General features: G+C 32.4%; 2 protein-coding genes across 4 annotated transcripts; one reads left to right on the top strand and one right to left on the bottom strand.

Moving 5' to 3' along the window:
• Nucleotides 1-13319: 13319 nt before the first annotated feature.
• Nucleotides 13320-15249, bottom strand: LOC129894550 (AP2/ERF and B3 domain-containing transcription factor At1g51120-like). Its single transcript, XM_055970251.1, has 2 exons — nt 14770-15249; nt 13320-13847 (listed from the first exon to the last, which is right to left on the bottom strand). Exons 1-2 carry the CDS (start codon nt 15247-15249, stop codon nt 13320-13322), a joined length of 1008 nt encoding a protein of 335 aa, XP_055826226.1.
• Nucleotides 15250-22079: 6830 nt separating this feature from the next.
• Nucleotides 22080-25271, top strand: LOC129896117 (protein IQ-DOMAIN 21). Of its 3 annotated transcripts, none has more exons than XM_055971944.1 (5): nt 22080-22174; nt 22389-22489; nt 23444-23755; nt 23882-24247; nt 24445-25271. In XM_055971944.1, exons 2-5 carry the CDS (start codon nt 22409-22411, stop codon nt 25093-25095), a joined length of 1410 nt encoding a protein of 469 aa, XP_055827919.1. In that variant the 5' UTR covers nt 22080-22174; nt 22389-22408; the 3' UTR covers nt 25096-25271. The 3 variants fall into 3 exon arrangements, with proteins under 3 accessions (XP_055827919.1, XP_055827918.1, XP_055827917.1); XM_055971943.1 differs by lacking the exon at nt 22080-22174 and adding an exon at nt 22197-22298; XM_055971942.1 differs by lacking the exon at nt 22080-22174 and having other exon boundaries at nt 22197-22489.
• Nucleotides 25272-26968: the final 1697 nt, after the last annotated feature.

Below are 26968 nucleotides of genomic sequence, written 5' to 3'. Positions count from 1 at the left end.
GGACAGGTTCTCCAAGTATGCCAGCTTCATGCCCGCCACGACAGATTGCACCGCTAAGGAGGCTGCCAGACTATTTTTCCAGAATGTGTTGAAGTATTGGGGATTGCCGAGGAACATCATTAGTGAGAGAGACCCACGCTTCACCGGGAACTTTTGGAGAGAATTGTTCGAAATTCTTGGCATGAAATTACATTTCTCCACTAGTTTCCACCCTCAAATAGACGGCCAAACGGAGCGAGTCAAAGCCTTGTAGGAGTGCTACTTGAGGCATTTTGTGAGCTCCCATCAGAAGGATTGGGAGAGACTACTGGACGTAGCTCAATTCTCATACAACCTACTGCGGAGTGAGGCCATAGAGCGGACACCATTCGAGCTAGCCACAGGCCAGCAGCCACAAACTCCACATTCACTATCGGCTGCGTTCGAAGGCAAGAGTTTGGGGGCCTATCACATGGCCAAGGGCTTTGAGGAGTAGCTCGACACTGCCAAGTCTTATTTGGATAAGGCAGCGAAGAAGATGAAGAAGTTTGCCGACCGCAAGCGTCGTCCCACGGATTACCAAGTTAGAGACATGGTCTTGGTCAAGTTCAACCCCAGGCAATTCAAGGCGTTGCGAGGCATGCATCAAAACTTGATGCTAAAGTACGAGGGCCCATTCAAGATTGTTGCCAAGGTTGGCAAGATCTCTTACAGGTTGGAGCTACCACCGCATCTTAAGGTTCATCAAGTCTTCCATGCCAGTGTCCTCAAACCGTACCATGAGGACAAGAATGATCCTAGACGAGGAGAATCAAGTCGGGCGCCACTCACAATCACCGCCTCCCATGATCGAGACATCGAGGCCATTGTGGACTACTAAGCCAAGCGAAAACAGGGACAACAGGCCACTACTATGTTCTTAGTCCATTGGAAGGGACAATCTCCGGAGGAGGCCACCTGGGAGAGATATGAAGACCTGTGGCAGTTCAAAGACAAGATCCGGGAGTTCTTGCAGCAGCAGTGCACCGCGGTCGTCGCCACATCAGGTGGGAGAGAGTGTTATGACCCGCCACTTGATCTTGAAGAAGGTAGAAGAATCTAGAGTCTTGGAGAGGTTAGTGGAAGACTCTAGATCCTTATAGAAGCTTGTAGAGAAGTCTTGAAAGACTTAGAATTCTTTAGAGTGTGTAGAGAATTCTAGAGAGGGACTTCTTTGTAAATATGGAGGGACTTGTATAGCAATTTTTATTTATACTTGAGCCCCTTAGGAGTAGTATAAATAGAGGGGCATTCATTTGTAGAAATCCATCAAGCAATCAAGCATTCTTCCAAAGCAATACAAAAGCCTTCTTCATAAAAGCTCTCTTATCTTTCTTGCAATCTAGCATTCTCTTAGCGATCTAGTCTTAAAGGCTTACTTGAGCTTACAAGATCGTGAAAGATTCGTGAGTAAGTTGTCAAGTGCCGCACGGAAGTCTTAGTGGAAGTCTAAGTCCGTGACAATATACATGGAAATATATGTAGACCTATTCATCCATCTAGTAGATTGCTTAGATATTTTATGGTCCTAATAGATGCATCATCTAGATGGTCTCATGTGTGTCTCTTATCATCTCGCAACCTGGCGTTTGCGAAGTTGTTAGCACAAATAATAAGATTAAGGGCACAATTTCCAGATTATCCAATTAAGGTTATTCGCCTTAATAATGCTGGAGATTTTACATCTCAAGCTTTTGATGATTATTGTTTATCAATCGGGATAGAAATTGACCATCTTGTTGCTCATGTTCATACTCAAAATGGTCTTGCAAAGTCATTTATTAAGCGCTTATAATTGATGGCAAAACCTCTACTAATGAAAATAAATTATCAATTACTGTTTGAGGTCAAGCTATCTTACATGCAGCTGTACTTGTATGTCTCAAGATCGAAAAAATTATAATAAATACTCTCCGTCATAATTAGTATTTGGTCATGAGCTAAATATAGCCCATCTATGAATTTTTTATTGTGCGGTATTCATGTCTGTATCACCCCCACAACGTACAAAAATGAGTCATCGATGAAGGTTGGGCATATATATTGGGTTTGACTCACCCTTCATAATTCGTTACCTTGAACCGTTGACAGGAGACTTAATTACTGTTCGATTTACAGATTGTCGGTTTGATGAAATAATTTTCCCTCAATTAGGGGGAGATAAAAAGGAACCCGAAAAAGAAGTTGCGTGGAAAACTTCATCATTATCTCATTTTGATCCACGTACCCACACATATGAGCAGTAGGTCCAGAAGATCATCCACTTATAGAAAATATCAAATCAAATGCCAGATGCATTTACTAATTTGAAATGAATAACTAAGTCACATATCCCTACAGTGAATATGCCTATCCGGATTGATGTCCCAAAAGAGTCATCTACTAGTATCATAGCTTCTAAATCTCAAACACGCCTGAAGCGTGGTAGACCATTGAGTTCAAAGGATAAAAATCCTAAAAAGAGAAGCGTGAGAAAATAATAAAGATGATGCTACAAAAGAACCTCCTAAAGAAGGTCAAGATTTGAGTAATCCTGATATTTCTAAATAAATCAATGAACCCGAGACTCAAGTGAATGAAGAATTTTCAATAAGTTCTACCGGTGATGAGATAAATTTAGATCGATCAAAAATCATGATTGATAATATTTTTGCATATAATATTGCACTTAACCTCATGCAAGATAGTGAAAGTCTTGAGCCTAAATCCATCGAAGAATGTCGACGTAGATGTGATTGGCCAAAATGGCAAAAGGCAATTCAATCAGAATTAGACTCACTTGCTAAACGTGAGGTTTTTGGACCTGTAGTCCAAACCCCTGAAGGTGTAAAATCAGTTGGCTATAAATGGGTTTTTGTGCGAAAATGAAATGAAAGAAATAAAATTGTAAGATACAAGGCATTCTTTGTTACACAAGGATTTTCTCAAAGATCCGGGGTCAACTATGAAGAAACATATTCACATGTTATAGATGGAATAACTTTTCGATATCTCATCAATTTAGTTATACATAAAAATCTTGAAATATATCTAATAGATGTAGTTACAGCTCACCTTTATGGTTCACTTGATAATGAAATTTATATGAAAATCTCAAAAGGATTAAAATTGCATGAAGCATGTACTAAGTCTCGAGAAATGTACTCAATGAAATTGCAAAGATCATTATATGGTCTAAAACAATCAGGGCGTATGTGGTATACTCGACTTAGTGAGTACTTGATAAATAAATGTTATATAAATGATATCATTTGTCCATGTGTTTTTATTAAGAAAACGGAATCAGAATTTGTTATACTCGCCATTTAGGTTCATGACATAAATTTCATTAAAACACCTGAAGAGGTCCAAAAGGCGATTGAATATCTAAAGAAAGAATTTGAGATGAAAGACCTTGGAAAGATAAAACTTTGTCTAGGTCTGCAAATTAAACATTTAGCAGACGGGGTCTTTGTCCACCAATCTTCCTACATTGAGGAAATCTTAAAAGAATTTTACATGGACAAAGCACATCCATTAAGTAATCCAATGGTTATTCGATCACTTGAAATGGAAAAGATGCATTTTGACCTCCAGAAGAGGATGAAGAACTTCTTGATCCTGAAGTATCATATCTCAGTGCTATTGGTGCACTTATGTATCTTGCTAATGCAATCGGGCCTGATATAACATTTTCTGTTAATTTGTTGACAAGGTATAGTTCATCCTAACGTGAAGACATTGGAACTGTATCAAGCATATTTTGTGATACCTAAAAGGTACCATTGATATAGGATTGTTTTATACTAACAAAGGTTGTGCATACCGTATTGGTTATGTAGATGTAAATTATTTATCAGACCCACATAAAGTTCGATCTCAAACAGGCTATCTATCTACACGCGGAGAAACTGCTATATCAAGACGATCTACAAAGTAGTATATTGTTGTTACTTCTTCAAATCATGCTGAAATAATAGCAATACATAAAGCAAGTAGAGAATGTGTGGTTGAGATCGATGATACAGTTCATCAAAGAAAGATGCACCTAAAAAATGATGTCAAAGTACCCACAGTTATATTCGAAGACAATGTCGCGTGCATAACTCAATTAAAGGGTAGCTTCATAAAAGGAGACAAAACGAAACATATTTCACCGAAATGATTTTTCACACATGATATTCAGAGAAATGGTGATATTGTTATACAACAAGTTCGTTCAATTGATAATCTTACAGATTTATTCACAAAGACATTACCAAGATCAACTTTTGAGAAGCAACAATATAAGATTGGAATACGTCGTCTCCAAAATATCAAATGAAGTTTTCATCAGGGGGAGTAAAATACGTGTTGTACTCTTTTTTCCTTAACCAAGGTTTTGTCCCGCTGAGTTTTCTTGGTGAACTTTTTAATGAGGCAGCACTCAAGGCACATTATCAGATGTGTGTACTCTTTTTTTTTCATTAGGTTTTTTCCCACTGGGTTTTTCCTAATAAGTTTTTTAACAAGGCACAACATGTATGGAGGTTCAGAATAACTATATATATTTGTTCTTTCACTAGAATTTTTATTTTTTTCGTGAAAATCCAAGAGGGGATGTTATGAAAGTGGATGTCCACTCTGTGAACGTCCCTTTCTTCATTTGTCTTTCTGAATCGAGACCCCCCCACCCCCTTGTTAACTTCATCATTTGCAATGGCTATAAATAGCCACTGCTGTTATACAATTTATATATATTGAAATCTGTAATCTCTCTCTTTCTCTTACTATTTCTCTTTCTTATTAAATTGCTAAGTTAGTTTATTTTATAACAAATTTATTTTTAAAAAAAAATAATAATTTTTTAAAGTAAAACGCATGTCAAAATACATTTTTAAATTTTAAAAAAATACAATTTTTAAAATTCAAATTTTAAAATTTATGATCAAACGCAACATTTATGTTATCGTAAATATAAGGGTAGGGAAACTATTTTACGCCACGTGTCATATAACCATTTGGAACTCTTGGCGTTGAAAGTGTGAGAGGAAAACATAAAGTGGGGCCACAGGTAATCTGAGCTGTCAAAACTAACACGTTGATGGACACTGTCCGCTTTTGGCATATCAACTTCCCTCATGATTTGTACGCTCCTCCTTCTGGACAATTTGTACATATATCCATTAATGTTTTGTCTTTATAATATTAATATGAATTGTTTAGAGTTACGTAGGTATTAATAATGTAGAAATTAATTATGAATGATTTTATGTACTATTTTAGATGAGCATTGGTTATTTATGTATGAGTTATTTCTTCTTTTATATTAATTATATAAAATAATACATAAATTTTCTCATAATTTATATATATATAAACATTATATTAATTTTATATATGAATAACTTATTTTTTATTTACCTACTAAATATTGTATAAGTTATATGGAAATTAATACATGGATAATTTGTTTCTTATTTAGCTACTTGTAAAGAGTAAATGGCCAAAAACATCACTCAATTTTACCTCAAACTTAAACTACATATATATCCTTGTACTACATGATTAACAAAAATCATCCCCAAACCATCCTCAAAAGTTGCAACTTACATCCCTATGTTAGATTCCGTCCAAAAGCTAACGGCTTCAACCAAAATTACATCTGTTCTTCACGGCAGCCATGGATGAATGCATGTGTTGTACCAAATTCAACAGGTCACAGAAATTTATTACTTGATCAACATCAATATTTACCTTTCTGTTCTTTGCTTCTTTCCAAATAATATTACTCTCCTCCCAACAGAACTTCATCGCCAAGGAAATAATAAATTGGTAATTATTGAGCATATATTTTCTTGAGTGTTGCAAAGGATGCATATATTAGAAGCATTAGAGGCTTGCATTAATATGGATATTGATGGTAAGTGGTAATCTTTTTCTTATGTATAACATTTCTTTTATATTTATTAGAAAGCTCATATGTTATTCAAAAAGCAAGTATGGTGATTGGCTATTCGACGTTCAAAATTTTGAGATAATTATATCTTTTTCAATGATATCCACAAGGGTGATCGAGTTGGTTAAACAGATGATTCCAAATGGGGGTCATTGGTTCAAAATTACTCACATGTTTGCTCGGTCGACCTTGTCGTTTATATGGGACTTGCTTAGTATAGTTTACCTCTCTTCAGTGTGGTTTTCGAGTTATTACATTGAAGTGTGGGTTATCCTATACACACCTGAATCCCGAAGGATAAATTGACTGTGAGCCTCATTTTCAACAACAAAAAAAATATCTATTTCAATGGCATTACTATTTGATCAATTCCCTCTTATATAACATGATTTGATCCATCCTACATCTTTTTGCCTATCATAAAATTGTCGATCAAGCAACTTAGTTTGTAAGACCCATCGAATTTAACGCATGCATTGGTCCATGGCTAAGGTGAAGAACAAATGTAGCAGTTTTTGGTTGGAGCCGTTAGTTTCGTGACGGACTCTAACAGAGGGATGTAAGTTGCAACTTTTGAGGATAGTTGAGGGATGATTTGTGCTCATGATGTAGTACAAGGATGTAGTTTAAGTTTGAGGTATAAATGAGGGATGTTTTTGGTCATTTACTCACTTGCAAATTGTTATATCGAAAAAAGATAATTTAAAATTATTTTCAATTTTTTTAGAGAAAAAATTAATTTTTGAAAGTAGTCGCCACTTAATTTTTAAGAAAAATCAAGAAACATTAATTTTAAAGACCCTAACAGATTTAAGTCTTAAAATTAGAGAAAATGGGTAAGAGGTTCTTATTTCCGCTTTGGGAAGGTGCTACCATTCAAAGTGGCCGCTAACGCACGGTTATCCGACGATTTAAAAAATTATTTGACTAACTTTTAAAAATATTAATTTAAAAGGAAATGAAGACTTTAAAATTATTATTTTTAAAATGATCAAACTCAACCATTGAAAATAATATACATGTATAAAAAAAAGTAAAAGTTTGTCAAATGACTAAATAAGGTAGAAAATCATTTAAAGAGTAAATTAAAATGAATTGGTTTATCTTTAGGGGAATCTAATTAAGTTAAAACAAATTAAATTAATATCTAAGCAAGCATAAATAACATAAGTAAATAAATTACTACAACTCGAATCAATATAAATAAACAATAAATAACACATAAAAAGATGGCCCGACACTTAGTTTCTGTACACCTGGACTAAGTTGTTGGGCCATCTGCATTTTGAATCTTAAGCCCAATTTCACTATATATCGCAGTTGTATTACACTGTATAACTATATATTTATTATATATAGTGTATACAATATTATTTCTGTATATCAAATTGTATATACATTGTATACCACCTGTTTGTTTTCTGTATCTGCTGTATATCAGATTGTATATATACTGATATTTTTTTCATATCGAACTATATATATACTGTATATCAGTGTATACAACACTGTTTTTCATCTGTATTCCGTGTATACAACCCAATATCAATATTCAAACCATGAATATTAGCTTCCTTTTCATGTATCAACTTTTCAGTAGTTTGAGCAAAATGATAGGAGATTAAAAACTCAACGATATGCAAGGATGAAGTCCAAAGTTGGACTCTAATTAATATCACATGCACCAAAATAAAATTACATAAACATCTACTTATTTTAAACTAAACCAAAAAATATATCATGATATTTTAAGGTATCAAATTGATGGGCATTCTAGAGGTGACTAATACATATATATATATATATATATATATATATATAGATAGATAGATAGATAGATAGATAGAGAGAGACAGAGAGAGATGTAGACAATGAAAAGGAAAGAAGAAATATATTCAAGTAATTACATGACACAAAATTAATATATATATATATATATATATATATATATATAATAACAACAATCCAGTGAAAATCCCACAGCGTGGGGTCTGGGGAGGGTAGAGTATACGAAGACCTGACTCCTATCAAGATAGGACGGTTGTTTCCGAGAGACCCTCGGTTCAGTAAAATCAAATAAGATAAGAAAGAAGGTCAGATAGGAATAATGCGTTCGAAGCGATATATAGAAAAGCAACATAAGGCAATCAAAGTACAGAAAGTAATGAGAGTAATAAATTATGATAGATATCAGACCATAGGGAATTATAGTGCGATAATACGCCTATTAATAAGAGAGAATAACGAGACTATGAACTAGCCTTCTACCCTAATATGGGTCCTCCATACCCTCCTATCTAATGTCATGTCCTCGGTAAGTTGTAACTGCGTCATGTCCTGTCTAATCACCTCTCCCCAATATTTCTTCGGCCTACCCCTACCTCTTCTAAAATCATCCATGGTTGACTTCTCATACCTCCTCACTGGGGCATCTGTGTCTCTTCTCTTCATATGTCCAAACTATCTCAGTCGCATTTCCCGTATTTTATCCTCCACCGAGGCCACTCCTACCTTGTCCCAAATAACCTCATTTCTAATTATGTCACTCTTGCTATGCCCATATATCCATCTCAACATTCTCATTTCGGTAACTTTCATCTTTTGAACGTGAGATACTTTAACTGACCAACACTCCGCCCCGTATAACATAGCTGGTCTAACCACCACTTTGTAGAATTTGCCCTTAAGTTTTGAAGGCACCTTCTTATCACATAGTACACCGAAAGCGAGCCTCCATTTCATCCACCCTGCCCCAATACGATGTATGACATCCTCGTCAATCTCCCCGCTGCCTTGCATAATAGACCCAAGGTACTTGAAACTACTTTTCTTTTGGATGTCCTCGTCACCAAGCCTAACTTCCGTGCCAACCTCCTGAGGTGTCTCACTAAACTTGCACTCTAAGTACTCTGTCTTGGTCCTACTCAACTTAAACCCTTTAGACTCCAAGGTCTGTCTCCAATCCTCCAGTTTAGCATTAACTCCACTACGAGTCTCATCGATCAAGACTATGTCGTCCGTAAAAAGCATACACTATGGCACCTCACCCTGAATTTGTCGCGTCAATCCATCCATCACCAAGGCAAATAAAAATGGACTAAGAGCTGATCCTTGATGCAATCCCATCACAATTGGGAAATGCTCTAAGTCGCCTCCGACTGTCCTTACCCTGGTTTTGGCACCTCATACATATCCTTGATCACCCCAATATATTCTGCATGTGTGTCCTTTATTCTCCAAACATCTCCATAGTATCTCTCGTGGCACTTTATCGTAGGCTTTTTCTAGGTCGATGAATACCATATACAGGTCCCTTTTCCTCTCCCTATACTGTTCCACCAGTCTCCTCATAAGATGGATGGCTTCTGTAGTTGAGCGTCTCGGCATAAATCCGAACTGGTTCTCTGAAATAGACACGCCTCTCCTTATCCTCATCTCTACCACTCTTTCCCACACTTTCATAGTATGGCTTAGAAGCTTGATACCTCTATAGTTGTTGCAACTCTGGATATCCCCCTTATTTTTGTATAGAGGGATCATTACGCTCGACCGCCATTCTTCGTGCATCGCTGCCGTCTTAAAGATGACATTAAATAACTTAGTTAGCCACTCTAAACCTGCCGAGCTCGCGCTTTTCTAAAATTCGACAAGAACCTTGTCAGGTCTGGTCGCTCTTCCCGTGCGCATCCTACGAACAACACCCTTAACCTCCTCGACCGTAATACTCTTGCAATACCCAAAATATTGAGGCCACCCTATATGTTCCAAATATCCCAACATAATCTCTCGGTCTCCTTCCTCATTCAAGAGTTTATGGAAGTATGACTGCCATCTCTGTTTAATGAGGGTCTCGTCTACCAATACTTTTCCATGGTCGTCCTTAATGCACTTCACTTGATCCACATCACGTGCCCTTCTCTCCCGCGCCCTAGCTAGCCTGAATAATTTCCTATCCCCGTATTTCTCTTCTAGTTTAGGGTAAAGGCGTTCAAAAGCTACCATTTTTGCCCTCGCAACCGCCGACTTTACCTCCTTCCTCGCTATCTTATAGAGTTCCCCATTCGTCCACTTCTCCACCTCATCCTTGCTTTTCATCAACTTCGCATACGCCATCTTCTTTGATTCCACCTTCCCTTGCACTTCTCTATTCCACCACCAGTCCCCTCGATGCCAGCTACGACTACCTGCCGAAACTCCCAACACTTCCCTTACTACAACCCTGATACAATTAGTCGTCCTATCCCACTTACTGTTCGCATCCCCGCTACTATCCCAGGCCCCAATATCATTCAATTTCTCACCCATATCCAAGGCACTAGCCGTGGTCAAACTCCCTCATCTGATCCTAGGTCAGTCATCCCCGACCCTTCTATTCCTCGTCATCCTGATCCCTAAATCCATTACCAAGAGCTTATGTCGGGTTGTAAGGTTGTCGATCGGGATGACCTTACAGTCTTTGCACAGACCTTTATCATCTTTTCTAAGGAGTAAATAATCTATCTGAGTCTTAGTCACCAAAGTACGGAAGGTTACCAAGTGGTCCTCCTTCTTCGGGAAGCTCGAATTGGCTATCACCAACCCCAAAGCTCTTGCGAAATCCAAAAGTGAAACTCCTCCTCCATTTCTGACCCCGAAGCCAAAGCCTCCATGCACATCATCATACCCTCCCGAAATAGACCTATTGTGCCCATTGAAATCCCCTCCTACGAAAAGCTTCTCAGTAGGCGTTATTCCTCCCACTAGCTCATCTAAATCCTCCCAAAAGCGTCTCTTATCCTCCTCGCTTAAGCCCGCTTGTGGCGCATACGCACTAATAAAGTTCAACGTGATCCCGTCAATGACCACCTTAATCAACATCATCCTATTAGTGACTCTCCTAACCGCCACCACCTGATCCCTTAAATCACTGTCTACTAAAATGCCTATCCCATTCCTGTATTTTGATCTACCAGAGAACCAAATAATAACTTGCAAAATCCAAAATTAACTCAAAATTAATATATACGCTATATTAACTCAAATTTGAAAGAAATAATTAAATCAATTAGGCCATGAAAGTTTTAACTAAATAATAACTTAAGCATATTTTGTTATCTAAATCATGTTAAAAGAAAAAATTGAAAACATGAAAATCTATATTGTCAAAGAAAACTAATGAACAAAACTAAGTGTTTTCATGAAATAATCTTAACACATGTTAACTAATTAATCCTAACACATGCTAACTATAATAAAATTTTTATTATTAATTTAATTATTCTTAATACATGCTAACTTAAAAAAAAGAGTACGAATCAACTAAATATAAAATATGAAATAATTAAATAAATAAAGTTGAGAAAAGATTTTGTCTCTTTTCGGGCAGCCAAACTGAAGACGACAAGCAGAAGATAACTTCACCACCACCTAAGAGTTTGACAGAACTACAATCCACAAAAAGAAAAATTAAAAATTTAGACTCGAACCTTCATGAGTTCGACGTTATAAGAACTCTGTTCTTGGCCTAAATTTCGACTTCAATCTCTTGTTTTTCTCGAAGAAAAATATAGATTGAAAGCTAAAAAATTTTGTAACTTTTAGGTTGGATACAAGAGTCCAAAATCCGAGTCAAGTAAAGAAAATTTCTAATTTTAGGGTGGGTAAATAACCTCCACCCCTTCCCTCTTCTTAGTGAAAATATGAGCCTTTATATAAGTTCCAAAAAACCCTAATTTTTCATGAATTTTCGATGTGGGAGAGTGATTTATTTATATTTTAGAAAAAACTAAAAATCTTAAAGATACAAACTATAATTAAACTAATCTAACTAACATTGTATTTAGTTAAAAATAAAATCTTTTTGAGATGATTTTCTTATGACCACATAAATAGTAATCAAAGATATAGTTATATAGAAATATGTATATTATACTAAAATTTATAAAAAGATAAAAATAATTAAGAATAACATGAAAATATCTTTATTTTTATAAAAGTTAATTATTTCAAAAATGTTTGAGATTTAAAGAAACTCTACAGTTAGTTTACATTGTGGAGGGTCAAAATTGTGTGTCAACACAAACGACCACTGATAACATATCCACAATAATTTCACAAGTGAAATATGAGAATGATAGAATATATAGATACTTCTATCTTAATGAGGTAGAGAAATTTTTGATAGACTTTTGACTGAGAAAAATATTTACAAGCATAATTGGAAAAATAATTTGATAATTGTTTTATGAATGAAATAAATATTTGTGGTATTTATATTACATTAATTAAATTTATCACAATTAAATAGGGAAATATTTAATTATTTGTGAGACATCTTATCAATTTGTAAGAGTGGATTTTTCCAGTATGTGGAATTATTTGATAAAATCACATAACTTATTCATGCATCAATAAAATTACTCAATTTAAAAAAATAATAATCTTACAAGGTCATTCCTGGAAATATCACTTCCGGCCATTGGTGATTGAAAGTGATGAAATGATTTTGTATGAGCAAAATTTAAAGTTGGGTGATTTTATTGATATAAAAATGAGTTAAATGATTTTATTAAAGTAATTTCACACACTTGAATAATCATTTGAAAAATTTCTCCTAATTTATCACGACTTACAATCACTATCTTTCTTGTAACTTTAATATTATTAAAAAAAAATATCACGAGTTGAAATTATGATCGAGTGATATTTGAAATCATGACAATTAGTTGGAGCTTACGAGCTATCCTATTAATTTGTCATAATCAGATTTTTAAAAAAAAAATAGACTTAAAAAAGGCAATTTCTTCACAAATATTAAAAGCGGAAACAAAATCTAATTACCAACACAAAAATATCCTTTTACACAAATTACCCAATAGTTTCTTATCTATCTAGCTGGAGAAATTGTACATCAACTTGAAGGTTTTTATATGATCACCAGTCAACACATGCATGATTAAAGCATTATGATTAATTTTTTAATGTCACTATAAGTCTAATAAATATTCAGTAGCAAGTCATACAAGACAAACTAATGTATGCATGCAAAACTCATTACCTCCCAAAAAAGGCAATTGTCACTACCCAACTATGACAATGTTTCCATGGAAAACTTTTCACTGTTTTTGAAAAATAAATGAATTGTTTATTTATTTTTTAATATTTAGTAAATAAGCAACAAAAAAATGATCTAAAAAATATTTATAAATTTAAGGTATAAATTTAACTTATATATACATATATTATTAAATAAAAATTTTACTATAAAATTATTTTATTAAAAAATCTAGCGATAAATTCCCAAAAGAATGAGATTCATTATCTTAAAAATAAAACAAGTACCTGATACAATTTAAAAAATATGATAATATAAAAATTATTTACGTTCGATGAACATTAATTAAACTTAATTGCCTTTTTTTGTCTCAATCCAACCTATTTGCTTCCCAAAAAGCCAAACTGGTACCAAAGCATCAACATCATGATTAAATGATTGTGCCCTCGTGAATTCTTGTGTCTCCGCTTCATGATCATCAATAGTTTCTTCTTGTTGATGATGATTGAGTGCTAAATCCATTGGTAAACCTTCAATATTCTTCACCACATCAATCACAAAGGCGTTGCAATTCTCTTTTGTTCCATTCTTGAATTCACACAGGTTGAAAACAATTGTATCTTTTGCTCTCAGACTTTTATCTTTCACAAACTTATTCCAACCTTTTGTGAAAACAAAACTTTGACTACTTTTCCAATAACAATACCTAAATTTCCATAATCTCTTTGAGGTATCATAACATATCATCTCCTCATCTTGGATTTGAGGGAAATACTTTGTTGCATATTTCTTTGGAATCACAAGCCTATTAAGCTTTCCAACATCACTTGGAGTTAACTCTTTTTGAAAAAGTTGCTTGCATAAGAATTCAGCATTACCCTGCAAGTAACATCGAAATCATGAAATATAACAAGAGGACTTAAAAAAAAAATAACACAAAATGTTATACCTATAAAGCTACATTAATAGTATTCAACAATATGTACATGCATTAGACCTATATACACCAAGAGGTTAAAAACATTTAGCTATCAAGTTATTTGCCTTAATTCTAGATTATAGATTAAGTTATAAGGTACTTATATACCATTAGATTATTTTTATATGTTATAGCATGTAACATGTCTCATTTTCTGAATTCTACATATTTTAAGAAGGCTTATTTGTAATTTGTAGATATTCTTGTGGGTGACCAGATAATATGCAAAATCTTTTACAGTGACTTTTATGAATTTTGTAACTTCCTATGGATCGTTACCAAAAATATATCTAGTATGACATGCAATAACAACAAAAAATAACTTACAAAGTGTAATCTCACAAGTGAAGTCTGAAAAATAGTGTGTACACATACCTTACCCCACAAGGTAGAAGAATTATTTTCAAAAGACTTTCGGCTCAAGAAAAGGCATTACAAAGCAATTTGAAAAAAACAAAGGGAATAAAGAAGTCAAGACAAAATACTAAAGAAAACATGACAAAACATACTAAAAACATAACAGTCTCTACCACAAAGTAATACGATAATTGAAGTGCTAGAAACAATAAATAGTGTCAGAAACGGAATAATAAGAAACTCTTAGAGTAATAATACAACTACTTACATGAAAAATTAAGCGAGACAACTCTCAACTACCTAATCAACCCTCAACCCTACTTTGTGTCCTCCGTAATCTTCTATCTAGTGTGACGACATGATAGCCTAAAAAGTTCTTTTTTTTCTTTTCTAATATATATATGTTTATATAATTTAGAGATAATATTATTTTTTTACTTGCATAGTATAATATTCTTTTCTTACCTCTGTCACTGTTTGTAAGGTTTTCAAAGATTGAAAATGATCTTCAAACTTCTCTTTCAAAAACTCATCAAACTTTGAAGCATAAGAACCTTCTTTGATCATTCTGAGAATATCTTCAGTTGAAAATTGTGTCTGAAAATTTGGTTCTAGAATTGTGGAATTTGTCCAAGACAAATTTCTATGTGAATGATCTTGGCCAAGAAGTCTAATGGCAGCACTATCATAAGCCATTGCTGCTTCTGTTTCAGTTTTGAAAGTACCAAGCCAAATTCTTTGATGATTTGCATATATTTGAGCTCCCCAATGACCATTTTGTTGACCCACAACACCTTTGAATCTCGAACCAGAAATACAATTTTTTCCCTCACGTGCATGACTGTTTCTTTTTTTGGGCAATAGATGATTGCTCGAGCTTGAATCACAATCACCAACTGTTAGGTATGTTGTCGTGCTTGATATCAAGTTAGTTTCGTCTTCCATGTTGAATTCTAAAAAAAAATCAAAAAAGTATTATAAGAAAATTTATGAAAATATTATAGATTGATAAACACTGAAAAATAGAAGTAATACTATTAATCATGAACAACAATATATCTGGCGCAACTTCAGAAGTTGAGTATTCCAGAAAGAGTAGTGTGTACGGTAAAAATGTTGTTTTCGATAGATACTTAATCCAAGAATAAGTATATCAAAGCAGTTCGGAAAAAAAATAATAAAATTAAAAAAGCAATGACAAAATACTAAAGATAGCATGACAAGCATACTTAAAAGAATAAAAAAACAGAAGAGAGAACAATAACTACAACATAATAATACTATAATTGAAGAATAAGAAACAACATATAGTAACATATATTATAGTCTCACCCAGCCTTCGCCTACTTCGATGACGCCAAATTAAACCGTTCAACATAAGCCTATCACCTTTTCAACTACAAAAATAATACTACAATTACTAATTTAAAAAAATAAGTAAGACAACTTTCAAATACCTTTTAATATCATATATATATATATATATATATATATATATATATATATATATATATATATATTCTAATTTGTGTACTCCGTAGCCTCATATATAAAAGTCTCAAACAAGTTAATATATATCCATTTAAACAATTTGTCTTCATTAAGGATTCTCGTAATTTTTAAATATCAGAAAAATGAATTCCAATCTATAGACTATCCCAAGATACTTTTGTCAAACACCAAACCAAATGTAAGTGCATCTATAGTGTTCAACCTTAATTACAACTAATCAGTACATAGAAAATCAACTTAAAATTAATTATTTTATTGACCAAAAAATTAAACAACTGAATGTAACCATGATTAGTATCATCTACTTACATTAAATACATTATCAGATCGTTAATCTACCCCAAGTTTAATAATTGTCAACTATACGTTGCATGATTAAGTAGCCCCAATAAATAAAGATTCAAAACTATATTTTTACATGAATAAAACTTTTAAATTTGGAATACAAATAAACAAGTATTATTCTAATCGAAATCGACTAATTTCTAAGAACTAAATTACCTGGAAACACATAATAACATATTAATATTTCAGAATCGACTAATTTCTAATTATCTAGAAACACATCATAACATATTATTTCGAAATTGACTAATTTCTAATTATCTGGAAACACATAATAACATATTGTTTTGAAATCGACAATTTCTAAGTACTAAATTACTCGGAAAAAAATGTTTTCATAAAGATTTAATCCAGTTTTTGTGTCCTCCAAAATAAATAGAAACAAAAATCATGTGAAAAAAATCAGGAGGATGAACAAATAACAAACCTGGTTATCTCAAGTATCAACAACAGAAACTATGTGATTTTCACAAAACTGGGAAATTATTATTATTATGATGATAGACCTAAAAGAACAATATATATGTCTTTTAATTTTATACAATATATAGTACCATATAGATTGTAGTTAATTATGGATAACTAATCAATTCAAAAGTTAAATTCGTAATTGATGGAACTTCAAAACTTGTATATGGTATGTTTCTTTGTTATTCATAACTCAATATTTTTGAATATCTTATTTTTCTATAAAAGAATTGGAACCAAAAAATAACTTTACCAAAAAAAAAGGTAAATAAGTTTAAAAAAGATACTTTAAAAATCAGAATTTGGAACCAAATAAAAGTCAGAATTGCATTTTCTTTTTATATTATTGAAAGAATTAATGCATTCAACAATCGGACTCCCAGGGGGACCAAATGTGAACCAAAATTAAAATAAAATCATATTTGTCTTTTTAGTCATATATATATATTGTCTTAAATATAAGTACAATTGTTTCATAAATAATTTCACTCATTCTTGTTGGGAATTTGGCAAACTAAAAGGCAAATACTTCATCCAATTAGAGAAGCCTACTCTATTGTCCAAAAAAGAAGAAATGTCCCTGCTACATAACAGGACTATAATTAGGTTTTGAGACTTCTCAACTTGCAATTTTATCATTTTTGAATGAAGGTTAATTCTGAGGAGAGGAGGATTTAGGATTTTAAATTTGTAGATTTAATATAATAATAATCGGACAAAAATATAGTCGAACAGAAGTGCTTTAGGGGTCTTTTTCTTGTAGTGGAACCAACCATTCATTTAATTATGAATTTCCATCAAAAGATACTTATAGGTCTTAATATAATTACATAATCTATCGTAACGGACATGGGTTACGAATAGATTTAATTATTTTTTAAATAAACAGTATAAACATATATTTTAGGAATTACTTTTGAACGTCTTAAGCTAAAATGGCAATGAACTTCGTACCAAGGAACACTTACCCCCTAGTATATAATTTTGCATATATTATCCAATTACTAAAAAAAATGGCATTTGATCACGTTGATGAATATAATTAGTATTATTTGACAGTTAATTTCTTTTTCTTAATTAGGAATCATACCGGAGAAAAAGAAAACAAGAGTATAACAAAGAACAATCCAATGATATCCATTTATTTAGCTAATTATTTTCTAATTATATATATTATTAACACATCCATAGTACTCCTTATAACAACGATAAAATTATTTTTATATATTATTAGAATTGTGAAATTATAGATATTTTACTTGATTTTTTGTTATAGTTATTTATTTCCTTATTTATAATTTTGTTCATATTTGCATATGAAAACCTTTTCTCTTACCAAACAAACTTCAACCGCCCAAAATCACTTGCCTTTTAATTAAGGGAAATATTAAATATGTTATCGAACTTTCTCATTTATATTATTCTGTAAAAGTTTGGCTCATTTATTATTGCCGTAAGAGAAAAAGTTATTATTTTTTAACTCCGGTTTTGGAGGACCATTTTTACAATTACCAATTATAATTCGTCCACGCCATTATTATTTTATTTTATTTTTAAAAAATCAACTTAATTCAACGAGACCCCAAACAACTTTTAACACTGTCCAATTGGGGTTTTGGATCAAATGTACTCTTTTTGCTCCTCCTTCTTCCTCAAGAACACGTGAAAAACATCAAGAACTCTCAAATTTCCAACTTCTTCAATTCCTCATGAAACCACCGCAAATTTCAAGAGTAGCGTTCCTCCGAGTTAGAAAACCAAAATTCATTATATTTTGAGCTCGAATTCAACCTAACTCAATAAGACTCACTTGAAATTTTTTCAAAGTTTCAAAACTCCAACATCATCTAATGATAGAATTTTCTCCACAACTTCAAATCACTTGAAGTTAGGCTAAAATAAAACACTAGGAAACACGGATCTAGTGTCAAAACAACAACAAAACACAAATCAAAACAGATTTTCAAAAATTTGGGGCTGATTTTCATTTTTTCCGTGGAATTCTTTTAAATTCCACAAATGATTTTAGAATTTTGATTTTTTAAAAAATAATTAAAGAAATAATAATGACATGGCCGAATTATAATTGGCCATATTTAAAAATGATTTTGCAAAATTGGAGCTAAAAAATAATGTAATGAATGAGACTTTTCTCACACGGCAATGATATGAGCCAAACTTTTAACGAATGTCATAAATAAATATTTCCTCAAAGTTCGATGAGGAGCTTTTTCCCTTTAATTAATCAATGAGTAAAAAAGAAATTATACTATTTATGCTCGACAAAAATAATTATTTTATAAAAAAAAAAGAGGAAGGAATAATTAAGGTGGAAAGTGGTTATCACAAAGCTTAATTTGAACAAACAATTATGAGTTTATTAAGGAAGGTGCACCATAAAAGCTTCTCTTTTCCTCCTAATATTTCAACAAATGTCACTTTAAATGCAAGCAAAAAACTCTCATCTCATCTACCTAATTAATAATATTAATCACACCTTTATTTTTTGTCCATTTCAGCTCCAACAGTCCCTTAATTCAATTACTGTTAATTAATTAAGGTCCCTAAAAATATACTCCCTCCCTTTCATATTAAGTGAATTTTTGAGTAATTTTTCATTGTTCAAAATAATTGAATTGTTCAAAGTTCTAGATAGATGTTTGAAACTTTTTCCATAATTGCCCTTTCATTTATTGAAGTTTTATATTTTCTAGGAGGTAAATCACACTACTTCCAAAGTTATATTTATGATTTTACAAAGGACAATAGTGGAAAGTATGTTTTAAATTATGTCCTTAAATATTTTTCTTAATATGTGTGCATTACCTCACAAATTCACTTAATATGAAATGGAGGGAGTAAGTATATATTTCACTCATGTTTTGTCTAAAACTAAATAATTTACATTTTTTTTTATATTGTTCATTAAGTACATATATAATGAATACATGGTTAGGCCAACTAACAAATGATAGGAGTACTAATGAACAAAATACAACAATTTCCATCATTTTGTATGTCATTATCACGCCCGTGAACCTCCTAATTAGACCATTGTACTCCTTGCTCAACTTGTATATTAGTTTTTTGTTTTCATCCGGTGTTTGATATTCGTGTTGGCTTCCGATTAATTTGGATTCGCATCACGTAATACTCATTTAATGAGTACTCCCTAATAGGATTATTTTCATATACATCCAAATTTTGAACCGAAAACTTTTACGCCCTCCGTTCCATTTTAATTGTCATGATTTCCTTTTTGAAAGCCAAACTATGTGAATTTTGACTAACATTCTAATATATATATATTTATCATATTGATATGAAAAAAACTGTAACTTATAGTAATTTTCGTATAGTTTTTGAATATCTAATTTTTTACTTTATAATATTGAGTTAAAGTAATATAATTTAACTTCAAAAATTAGTCAAATTGACTTTCGAAAAGTATAACATGACAACTAAAATGAAATGAAGGAAATAATAAAAATAAAAGAATCTTATTCGTCCCATTACAACCATCGCGCTCAACCTGTATGTATTCAGTAATTTGGACTGTCTTGTTCCAGGCAGGCAGGCACTTCACCTGACTCCCATTAAGGTATGTAAACTACCTAGGAAGAAAAAATAGTTCACTTCAAACTTTTTGGTGTAACATTAAACTATGTAAGTCTCAACATATATCCATTGAGATATTAATGGAAAAAGTCTTCTTTATCAATTAAAAAAATGTACTAACACCCAAACATGTGACTTATCAGTTATTTTTCACTATCAAATTTTCTTGAAATAATGATGTCGTTAGGGATGTTCAAAAATCGATCCGACCAATAAATCGAATCAAGAAAAATGTTATTGATTTATTGATATTGAGTTGTTGGGTTAACGAAATTTTAATGATTTTATAAAAAAGTAATTATTAGATTATCGATTCGATTTTGTAACATTAAGTTATTGAGTAAATCGATAACTTATTAAGATTGAAGTAATTTACAACTTTATCCCTATATAAATATTAAATATTAATATTAGTACCTTACTAGTTATTATCTTTATACTTTAGTCTTTAATTCACCCTTCACACAGTAACTTTAAATTCACAACTTCACGTTATACCTACCAAACGTCAAAACCAAAAGTAAGTTTCTTTCAATATTAATAACTTTTTATTTGTGTTTCTTTATTTTAAAAAAATGATACCAAGTAACCTTGACCATCAACCATAGTTGACAAAGGGCTCTTTTCTCCCCGTAAGAAAGTAATTAAATGGAAGAAACTTTAGAAACTAATCTACTCATTTTCAACATAGCGTATTCATTTTGAATTTCTCTTTGGTAAACTAGTAAACCTATTCAAGTGAGCATTTTTTTATTGATCAAATTGAAAATCCAACCATTAAAAATTAAAAATCAATAAATCAAAATTGATAAAAAAAAATTTTATTGATTCGATTATTGATTTAGCATATTTAAAATTTGAAAATTGATAAATTGAATCGATAATACATAAAATCAAATGGACCAATGCACAACTCTACTATCAGCTAATAAAGCTGATAAAGAATATTGGAGATCATGATTCAAATTTTAGTAGAAACAAAACTATTAAATGAATTTTTTCTTGTTTGTCTATTTATGTCCGTGGAAAATAGCTATTAGAGTAAAAAATTACAAATACCCCAAAAAAGTGGTCGAAATACCTCAAATTGACCGCTTGTGGCAAGCAACGCGAGACCTAGTAACAAGTGACTAACCGATGGAATAGTTGAAGGGCGCACATCCAAATTAGTCCGACACTTTTGTTATGAAAAAATACAAAAAGAACGTTTAAAAATATATCTCTTTCAATTTTTTCATGTTTAGTTGGTTAGATTAATTTTTCAAATATTTTCTTCAATCCATAAACTTTGGAAAGTGACTTTTCAGGGAAGAACACAAAATAAAAAATTAATTTCATAAGTGACATTTCATATTAAGTGTCTCCTCCCCCACCCCTACTCCTTAATATTTACCTAAATTATTAAGAAAATGTTCTTGGAACAATCTATATATATATCGTCAGAAATATTGAGTTTGAATAACAAGAGATGATAAATATCTCTAATTTCAATTGAAATACGCTCAAACTAAACGGGACACCATGTTATTAAAAAGAAAAAAGAAAAGATCACAATAAATGAATATTGAATGTTAATATATTATTCAGGAGGAACCAATGAATGTCCAAAGACCCGTGGATGGGGGCAAAAATAGTGAAAAGATAGTCCTTTGTTTCAATTTGTTTTCCTTATATATTTTTTTTATCGATTTAAAAAAAATGTCTTTTTTAGCAACTCTTTAAAGGAATTTGATACATTTCATATATAATTCAAAAATTTTATTTACTTTATTAAATTTTATATTAAGTCAAAATATGACAAATAAATTGAACTGGAGTGAGTATATGTGTAATTAAGAAGGCTACTTTTAGAGGCTAAACAATAGGAAAGGTACTCTTCTTGATCTGACCCCGTGAGAATGATAAATACTAACGGCAAAATAAGCAGGTCTGTAGTTACTACTCTTTTTATTATCACCAAACTATTTCTCCTTCACTTTTTCTTTCTTCTTCAGTTTTCTTATGCACATAAATCATGATTCAACAACAGTAGTTTAATTCTCTCTCCCAAGGTTTTCTTTTGACTTGGGAATTAAATTTCTGTTTTTTTGTGGTCTTGATGGTTATGATCTGCTGAATGTGTGGTTTTTTGTGACTGAAAGGTCAATTCTTTTGGCTGAATATGGGAAAGAAAGGAAGTAGTTGGTTTTCATCAGTGAAGAAAGTTTTTAAACAGTCTCCTAAAGATTCACCAGACAAGAAGGTTAGTTCACTCTCTAATTTTTGCTTACATCTTATGCAGGAGTGGAGCCACATGGGTGCAAGGGTATATAGAGTAGATGTTGAATCTCCTTGTCTTTGATTTTTTCTTTTCATGTCTTAAACTTTTTTACTGAAAATTCTGACTCTGCGACCGATCTTATGATCCTCAAGATCAACATAGAAAAAGAAGAACAAAAACAGAATTTTGATGTCAGTAGTATATTTTAGAGTAAGATATTCTTTGGGTTTGGGTTATGCATTTTTAAAGATAATTATGTTAGGTGCCCTTCTTGATTTTCAACATTATGATCTAAACTTCCAATGATTTGCTAATAATGGGAATATAATTGTTGTTTCTTTTTCTATTTTCTTCTTCAATTTCCTAAAAGATGATAGATAATATGATAATTTAGCATAATTGGTATTCATTAACACTAATAAGATGAATGCCAATGATAACAATTTCATAATTATACTAACATCTCTTACTTTGTGAATGCATTTTATGGGATCTTTGATAAATCCATCCATTATGGAGAAAAATGATCAGTGAGAATTCATATAGTGGACTCTAATTTGTTTGGTGCTGAGGCATAATTATTATTGTTTCGACAAAGTCCATCCCATATCGAGTACATCAGAAGTTGCAATTTGTAGGCTCTTTTCCCCTTGAAGAGATAAATTACATAGTCATTTACTCAATTTTGGTTACTACTGGTCCCCCCTACACCAAATGAGTTCATGACCTTTAGCTTTCAATCCACCTATTTCTTTCCCACCAATATTCATCATAACATGTGCTGCTTACGTTACTTCTCCATCATGATGCACTACCACCACTCTGATGTTACAATATCATGTCAAAAAAATCATATCTTGAGTCTTTAATGTTAATTAAGCGATAATTAATGGCGCGATGATCGAGGTGGTTTAATTGTTGTATCATTTTTTTCAGAAGGAAACATTAGACAGCAAATGGCAGCAACCTGAACCTCTTGAAGTTGTGTCACTTGAACATTTTCCAACAGGGAGTTCTCCAGATCTTATTAGTAATGGAGGGAGCAATGTCGATTCATCGTCTACTGTGGCTGAGGATCATAACCATGCCATTGCTGTTGCAGCTGCCACGGCTGCAGCCGCTGAGGCAGCTATTGCAGCTGCTCAAGCGGCTGCTAGAGTCGTCAGATTAGCTGGTGGCTATGGCCGTGGCCAGTCCACAGAGGAAAGGGCTGCCACGCTTATTCAGTCGTACTACAGGGGATATCTGGTAACATAAGATCCTAGACAATTTCTTGTTTATGTAACACTTTAATAATATGTTACATTGTCCTTAATCTGCTAGTAATGTTACTCAATTAGATCTTGATAATCTTTAATTTTACTAATTTTGTAGGCAAGACGAGCTTTGCGTGCTCTGAAAGGATTGGTGAGGCTGCAAGCACTGGTGAGGGGACATAATGTGAGGAAACAAGCACAAATGACCATGAGATGCATGCAAGCATTAGTACGTGTTCAGGCCAGAGTACGAGCAAGGAGGCTCCAGTTAGTCCAGGAGAGGCTCGAGAGCAAGCTAGAAGAAGCACGAAGACACGCTGCTGAAGAGAAACAACACAAGCACACCAGCCCCATCAAGAAGTTAGGGACAGAAGGTTGGGATAACAGGAACCAAAGCATGGACAAGATTCAAGAAAGTAGTAGGAGAAAATTTGATGCTGAAATGAAAAGGGAAAGAGCTCTTGCTTATGCCTTTGCCTATCAGGTTAGCTATTCCATTATCTACTCGACTTACTAAAAGGGTTGATTTCAATTTTCTTTAACAAAGAAAGTGACTTTCTGGAATAACTATTAGTTGATTGACGACCAAATGAGAAATCAATTCCTTACTAAAATGAATCATGCACTTTTGTCAATTGATAAGTTGTAATGTTGTCGTACTATTATCACTGGCTTTGACAGCAAAAGCAACAACAACTATTGCACATTGATCCACATGGTGAGGACGCTGAATTATTTGGCAATGAGCGTGAAAAGTCACAATGGGGTTGGAGTTGGCTGGAGCGATGGATGGCTTCGCAACCATACCAATACTCAAAACACATTGTGCCAAGGGACAGCTCCTATGTGACACCTTCCACAACAAGTGACATGTCTGAAAAGACAGTAGAAATGGACCTAATCACCGGCCCATTGGACTCGGAGACTGTCAACTCAGCCCGTCACACTTTTGATCAAGGTGAAACAAGCCCATACTCAGCCCGCAAAGTTGGTCACTCAAAATTTGATAATGTCCCTAGCTACATGACCCCAACTAAGTCTGCAAAAGCCAAGGTGAGGAATCATGGCCTTGTTAAGCATCGTAGCCCACCAGCAGCCCAATGGAATGCACCGACAAGGAAGGGTGTACACTATGGTTTGGGCCTTGAATCAAGTTCAGGAACAAGTACAGCAGCAATCTATCAAGCCTCAAGAAGCCCAAGCCCAAAAACTACCGCGAATCGCAACAGTGGACATGCTAATAAATGGATGGCAACTTACAGTCCAGAATCAAGTGGCGATGATCGGGCTTCACCATTAGGAGCACATCCCTGGAGATATAATTTTAGTTGATTTTTTTTTTGGTGGTAAATAAAGTACTGATCAATAATGCTGTTGCTGTGTGCTAATAGCTTATTGTTTTTGTTTTCTGTATCCTACTTTGAATTTGGATGGTTAAATATGAAGTTTGAGTTTTTGCAATGAATGTAATATATGATAATTGTATGTCAAGGCCCAAGATTAACGTTTGGGATTTTTATAAGGTGTAGTTTATATACACTTTCTATCTTGAAAAGTTTCAAAATCTTTTAAATCGTTTGATTAATTAACTTATATATGATACACCTGGAAGAAAATGAATTATCTATATACAACTTTTAAGGAATTCAAATTCATCTAACCGTCAGAATATTAAACTCATTTGACACTTTCTCTATTTCATTAGGATTGGTAAAATAAGACCTAGTTTTCTTTGCATGTACTTATTCTTATAAAAGTCCGCTAGACATATTGTCTACTGGCATACATTTGTCAAAAAAAAAAAAACTATCATTTTAATTACATCAATTATTTCTTTATCATTACTGATAAAGGAGTTGCTTGCACCAACTTGCCCGCACTTTAATTATTTTGTAGATACTTATTACTTTCATCGGTAAATAAATACGTGCGTCGAGTTGTTCTATCCATCAAAATTTATCATTACAATACAATTTCCTTTGTTGTGGTAATGATGGGGTACAAAGTGAAGGTTCTAAACATCAAAGTTTGGGAATAAATCCTACATATTTGTGAATTACAGGGAAAAATATTGTAAGTTGTAACATTTTGTGATTAAAAGAATTATATGAAAATTTGTGGTAAAAATTAGAAACTGTTTTACTCATCAAAAAGTACTGTCCCATAAATTAAAGCTAAAAAGTAATTAATTTAGGGTATATATAAGTCAAATGTAATACGCGCGCGTGTATATATATATATATATATATATATATATATATATATATATATAATTCTAGTGAATTGGAGAGGAAGGAAGGAATCAACTTTCACCATTGATTGGACGAGAAATTCGGTTCTATGGCTTTAGGAAGAAGCAAAGGGAAATGAAGGTATATAAATTGAAGAAAATATGTAAAACTTTAGTGATTAAAGGGCAGTCCGGTGCACTAAAGCTCCCGCTATACGCAGGGTCCGAAAAAACTTTAGTGATTATAATGAATAATATCAATCTTCGTGGTTAAGCAATTTAATAAAGTGAGAACATGTTTTACGTTTATCAAGATTGAGTAAAAAAAGTCTCTCTCTCTTTTATATATATACATTAAAACCTCGATAAAGTAATAATCTCGCTAAATAAATATTTTTCTCTGGTTCTAATTTGGGTCAGTTATATTAAAGTAATATTTTCGCTAAATGTATTAGATAATAATAAAAACAAAGTATTAAAGGTCCAGAAAAAATATCAAGTAATAATTACTAGAATACATCAAGAATTTATATATATTTAATTAGCCAATAATACTAGACCAATACCTATTTCTTTTTAAAACATGATTTTATAGTTGATTGTTTTTAAACATTTAGCTTTTTTCTTTTATAGTTAACATAAAATCTTTCATATTCTATATACATGAATACAATTAGATATATACATTAAACTTCACTAAATTCGTTTAGTTTTCCTAGATTTAAATAATAAATATGCAAAGACTACACTTTTTAGTTTCCTAGATTTAAACTTTTGAAATTCTTAATTCAAATATTATTTTTTCTTTTTTATGGCACATACCGCAAAATACTCTCTAAAATAATAAATATTTATTTATGGATAAATAAATATTTTATGCATTTATCGATAAACTAATAATCTCGATAAATGAATATTTTTTTTGATCCCAAACATATGCATTTATAGATATTTTACTGTACGTACAATTTTATA

Source organism: Solanum dulcamara, chromosome 7 (assembly GCF_947179165.1).
Source record: "Solanum dulcamara chromosome 7, daSolDulc1.2, whole genome shotgun sequence".
NCBI classification, from domain to species: Eukaryota; Viridiplantae; Streptophyta; class Magnoliopsida; order Solanales; family Solanaceae; genus Solanum; species Solanum dulcamara.
This window is presented reverse-complemented; position numbering and strand designations above follow the sequence as displayed.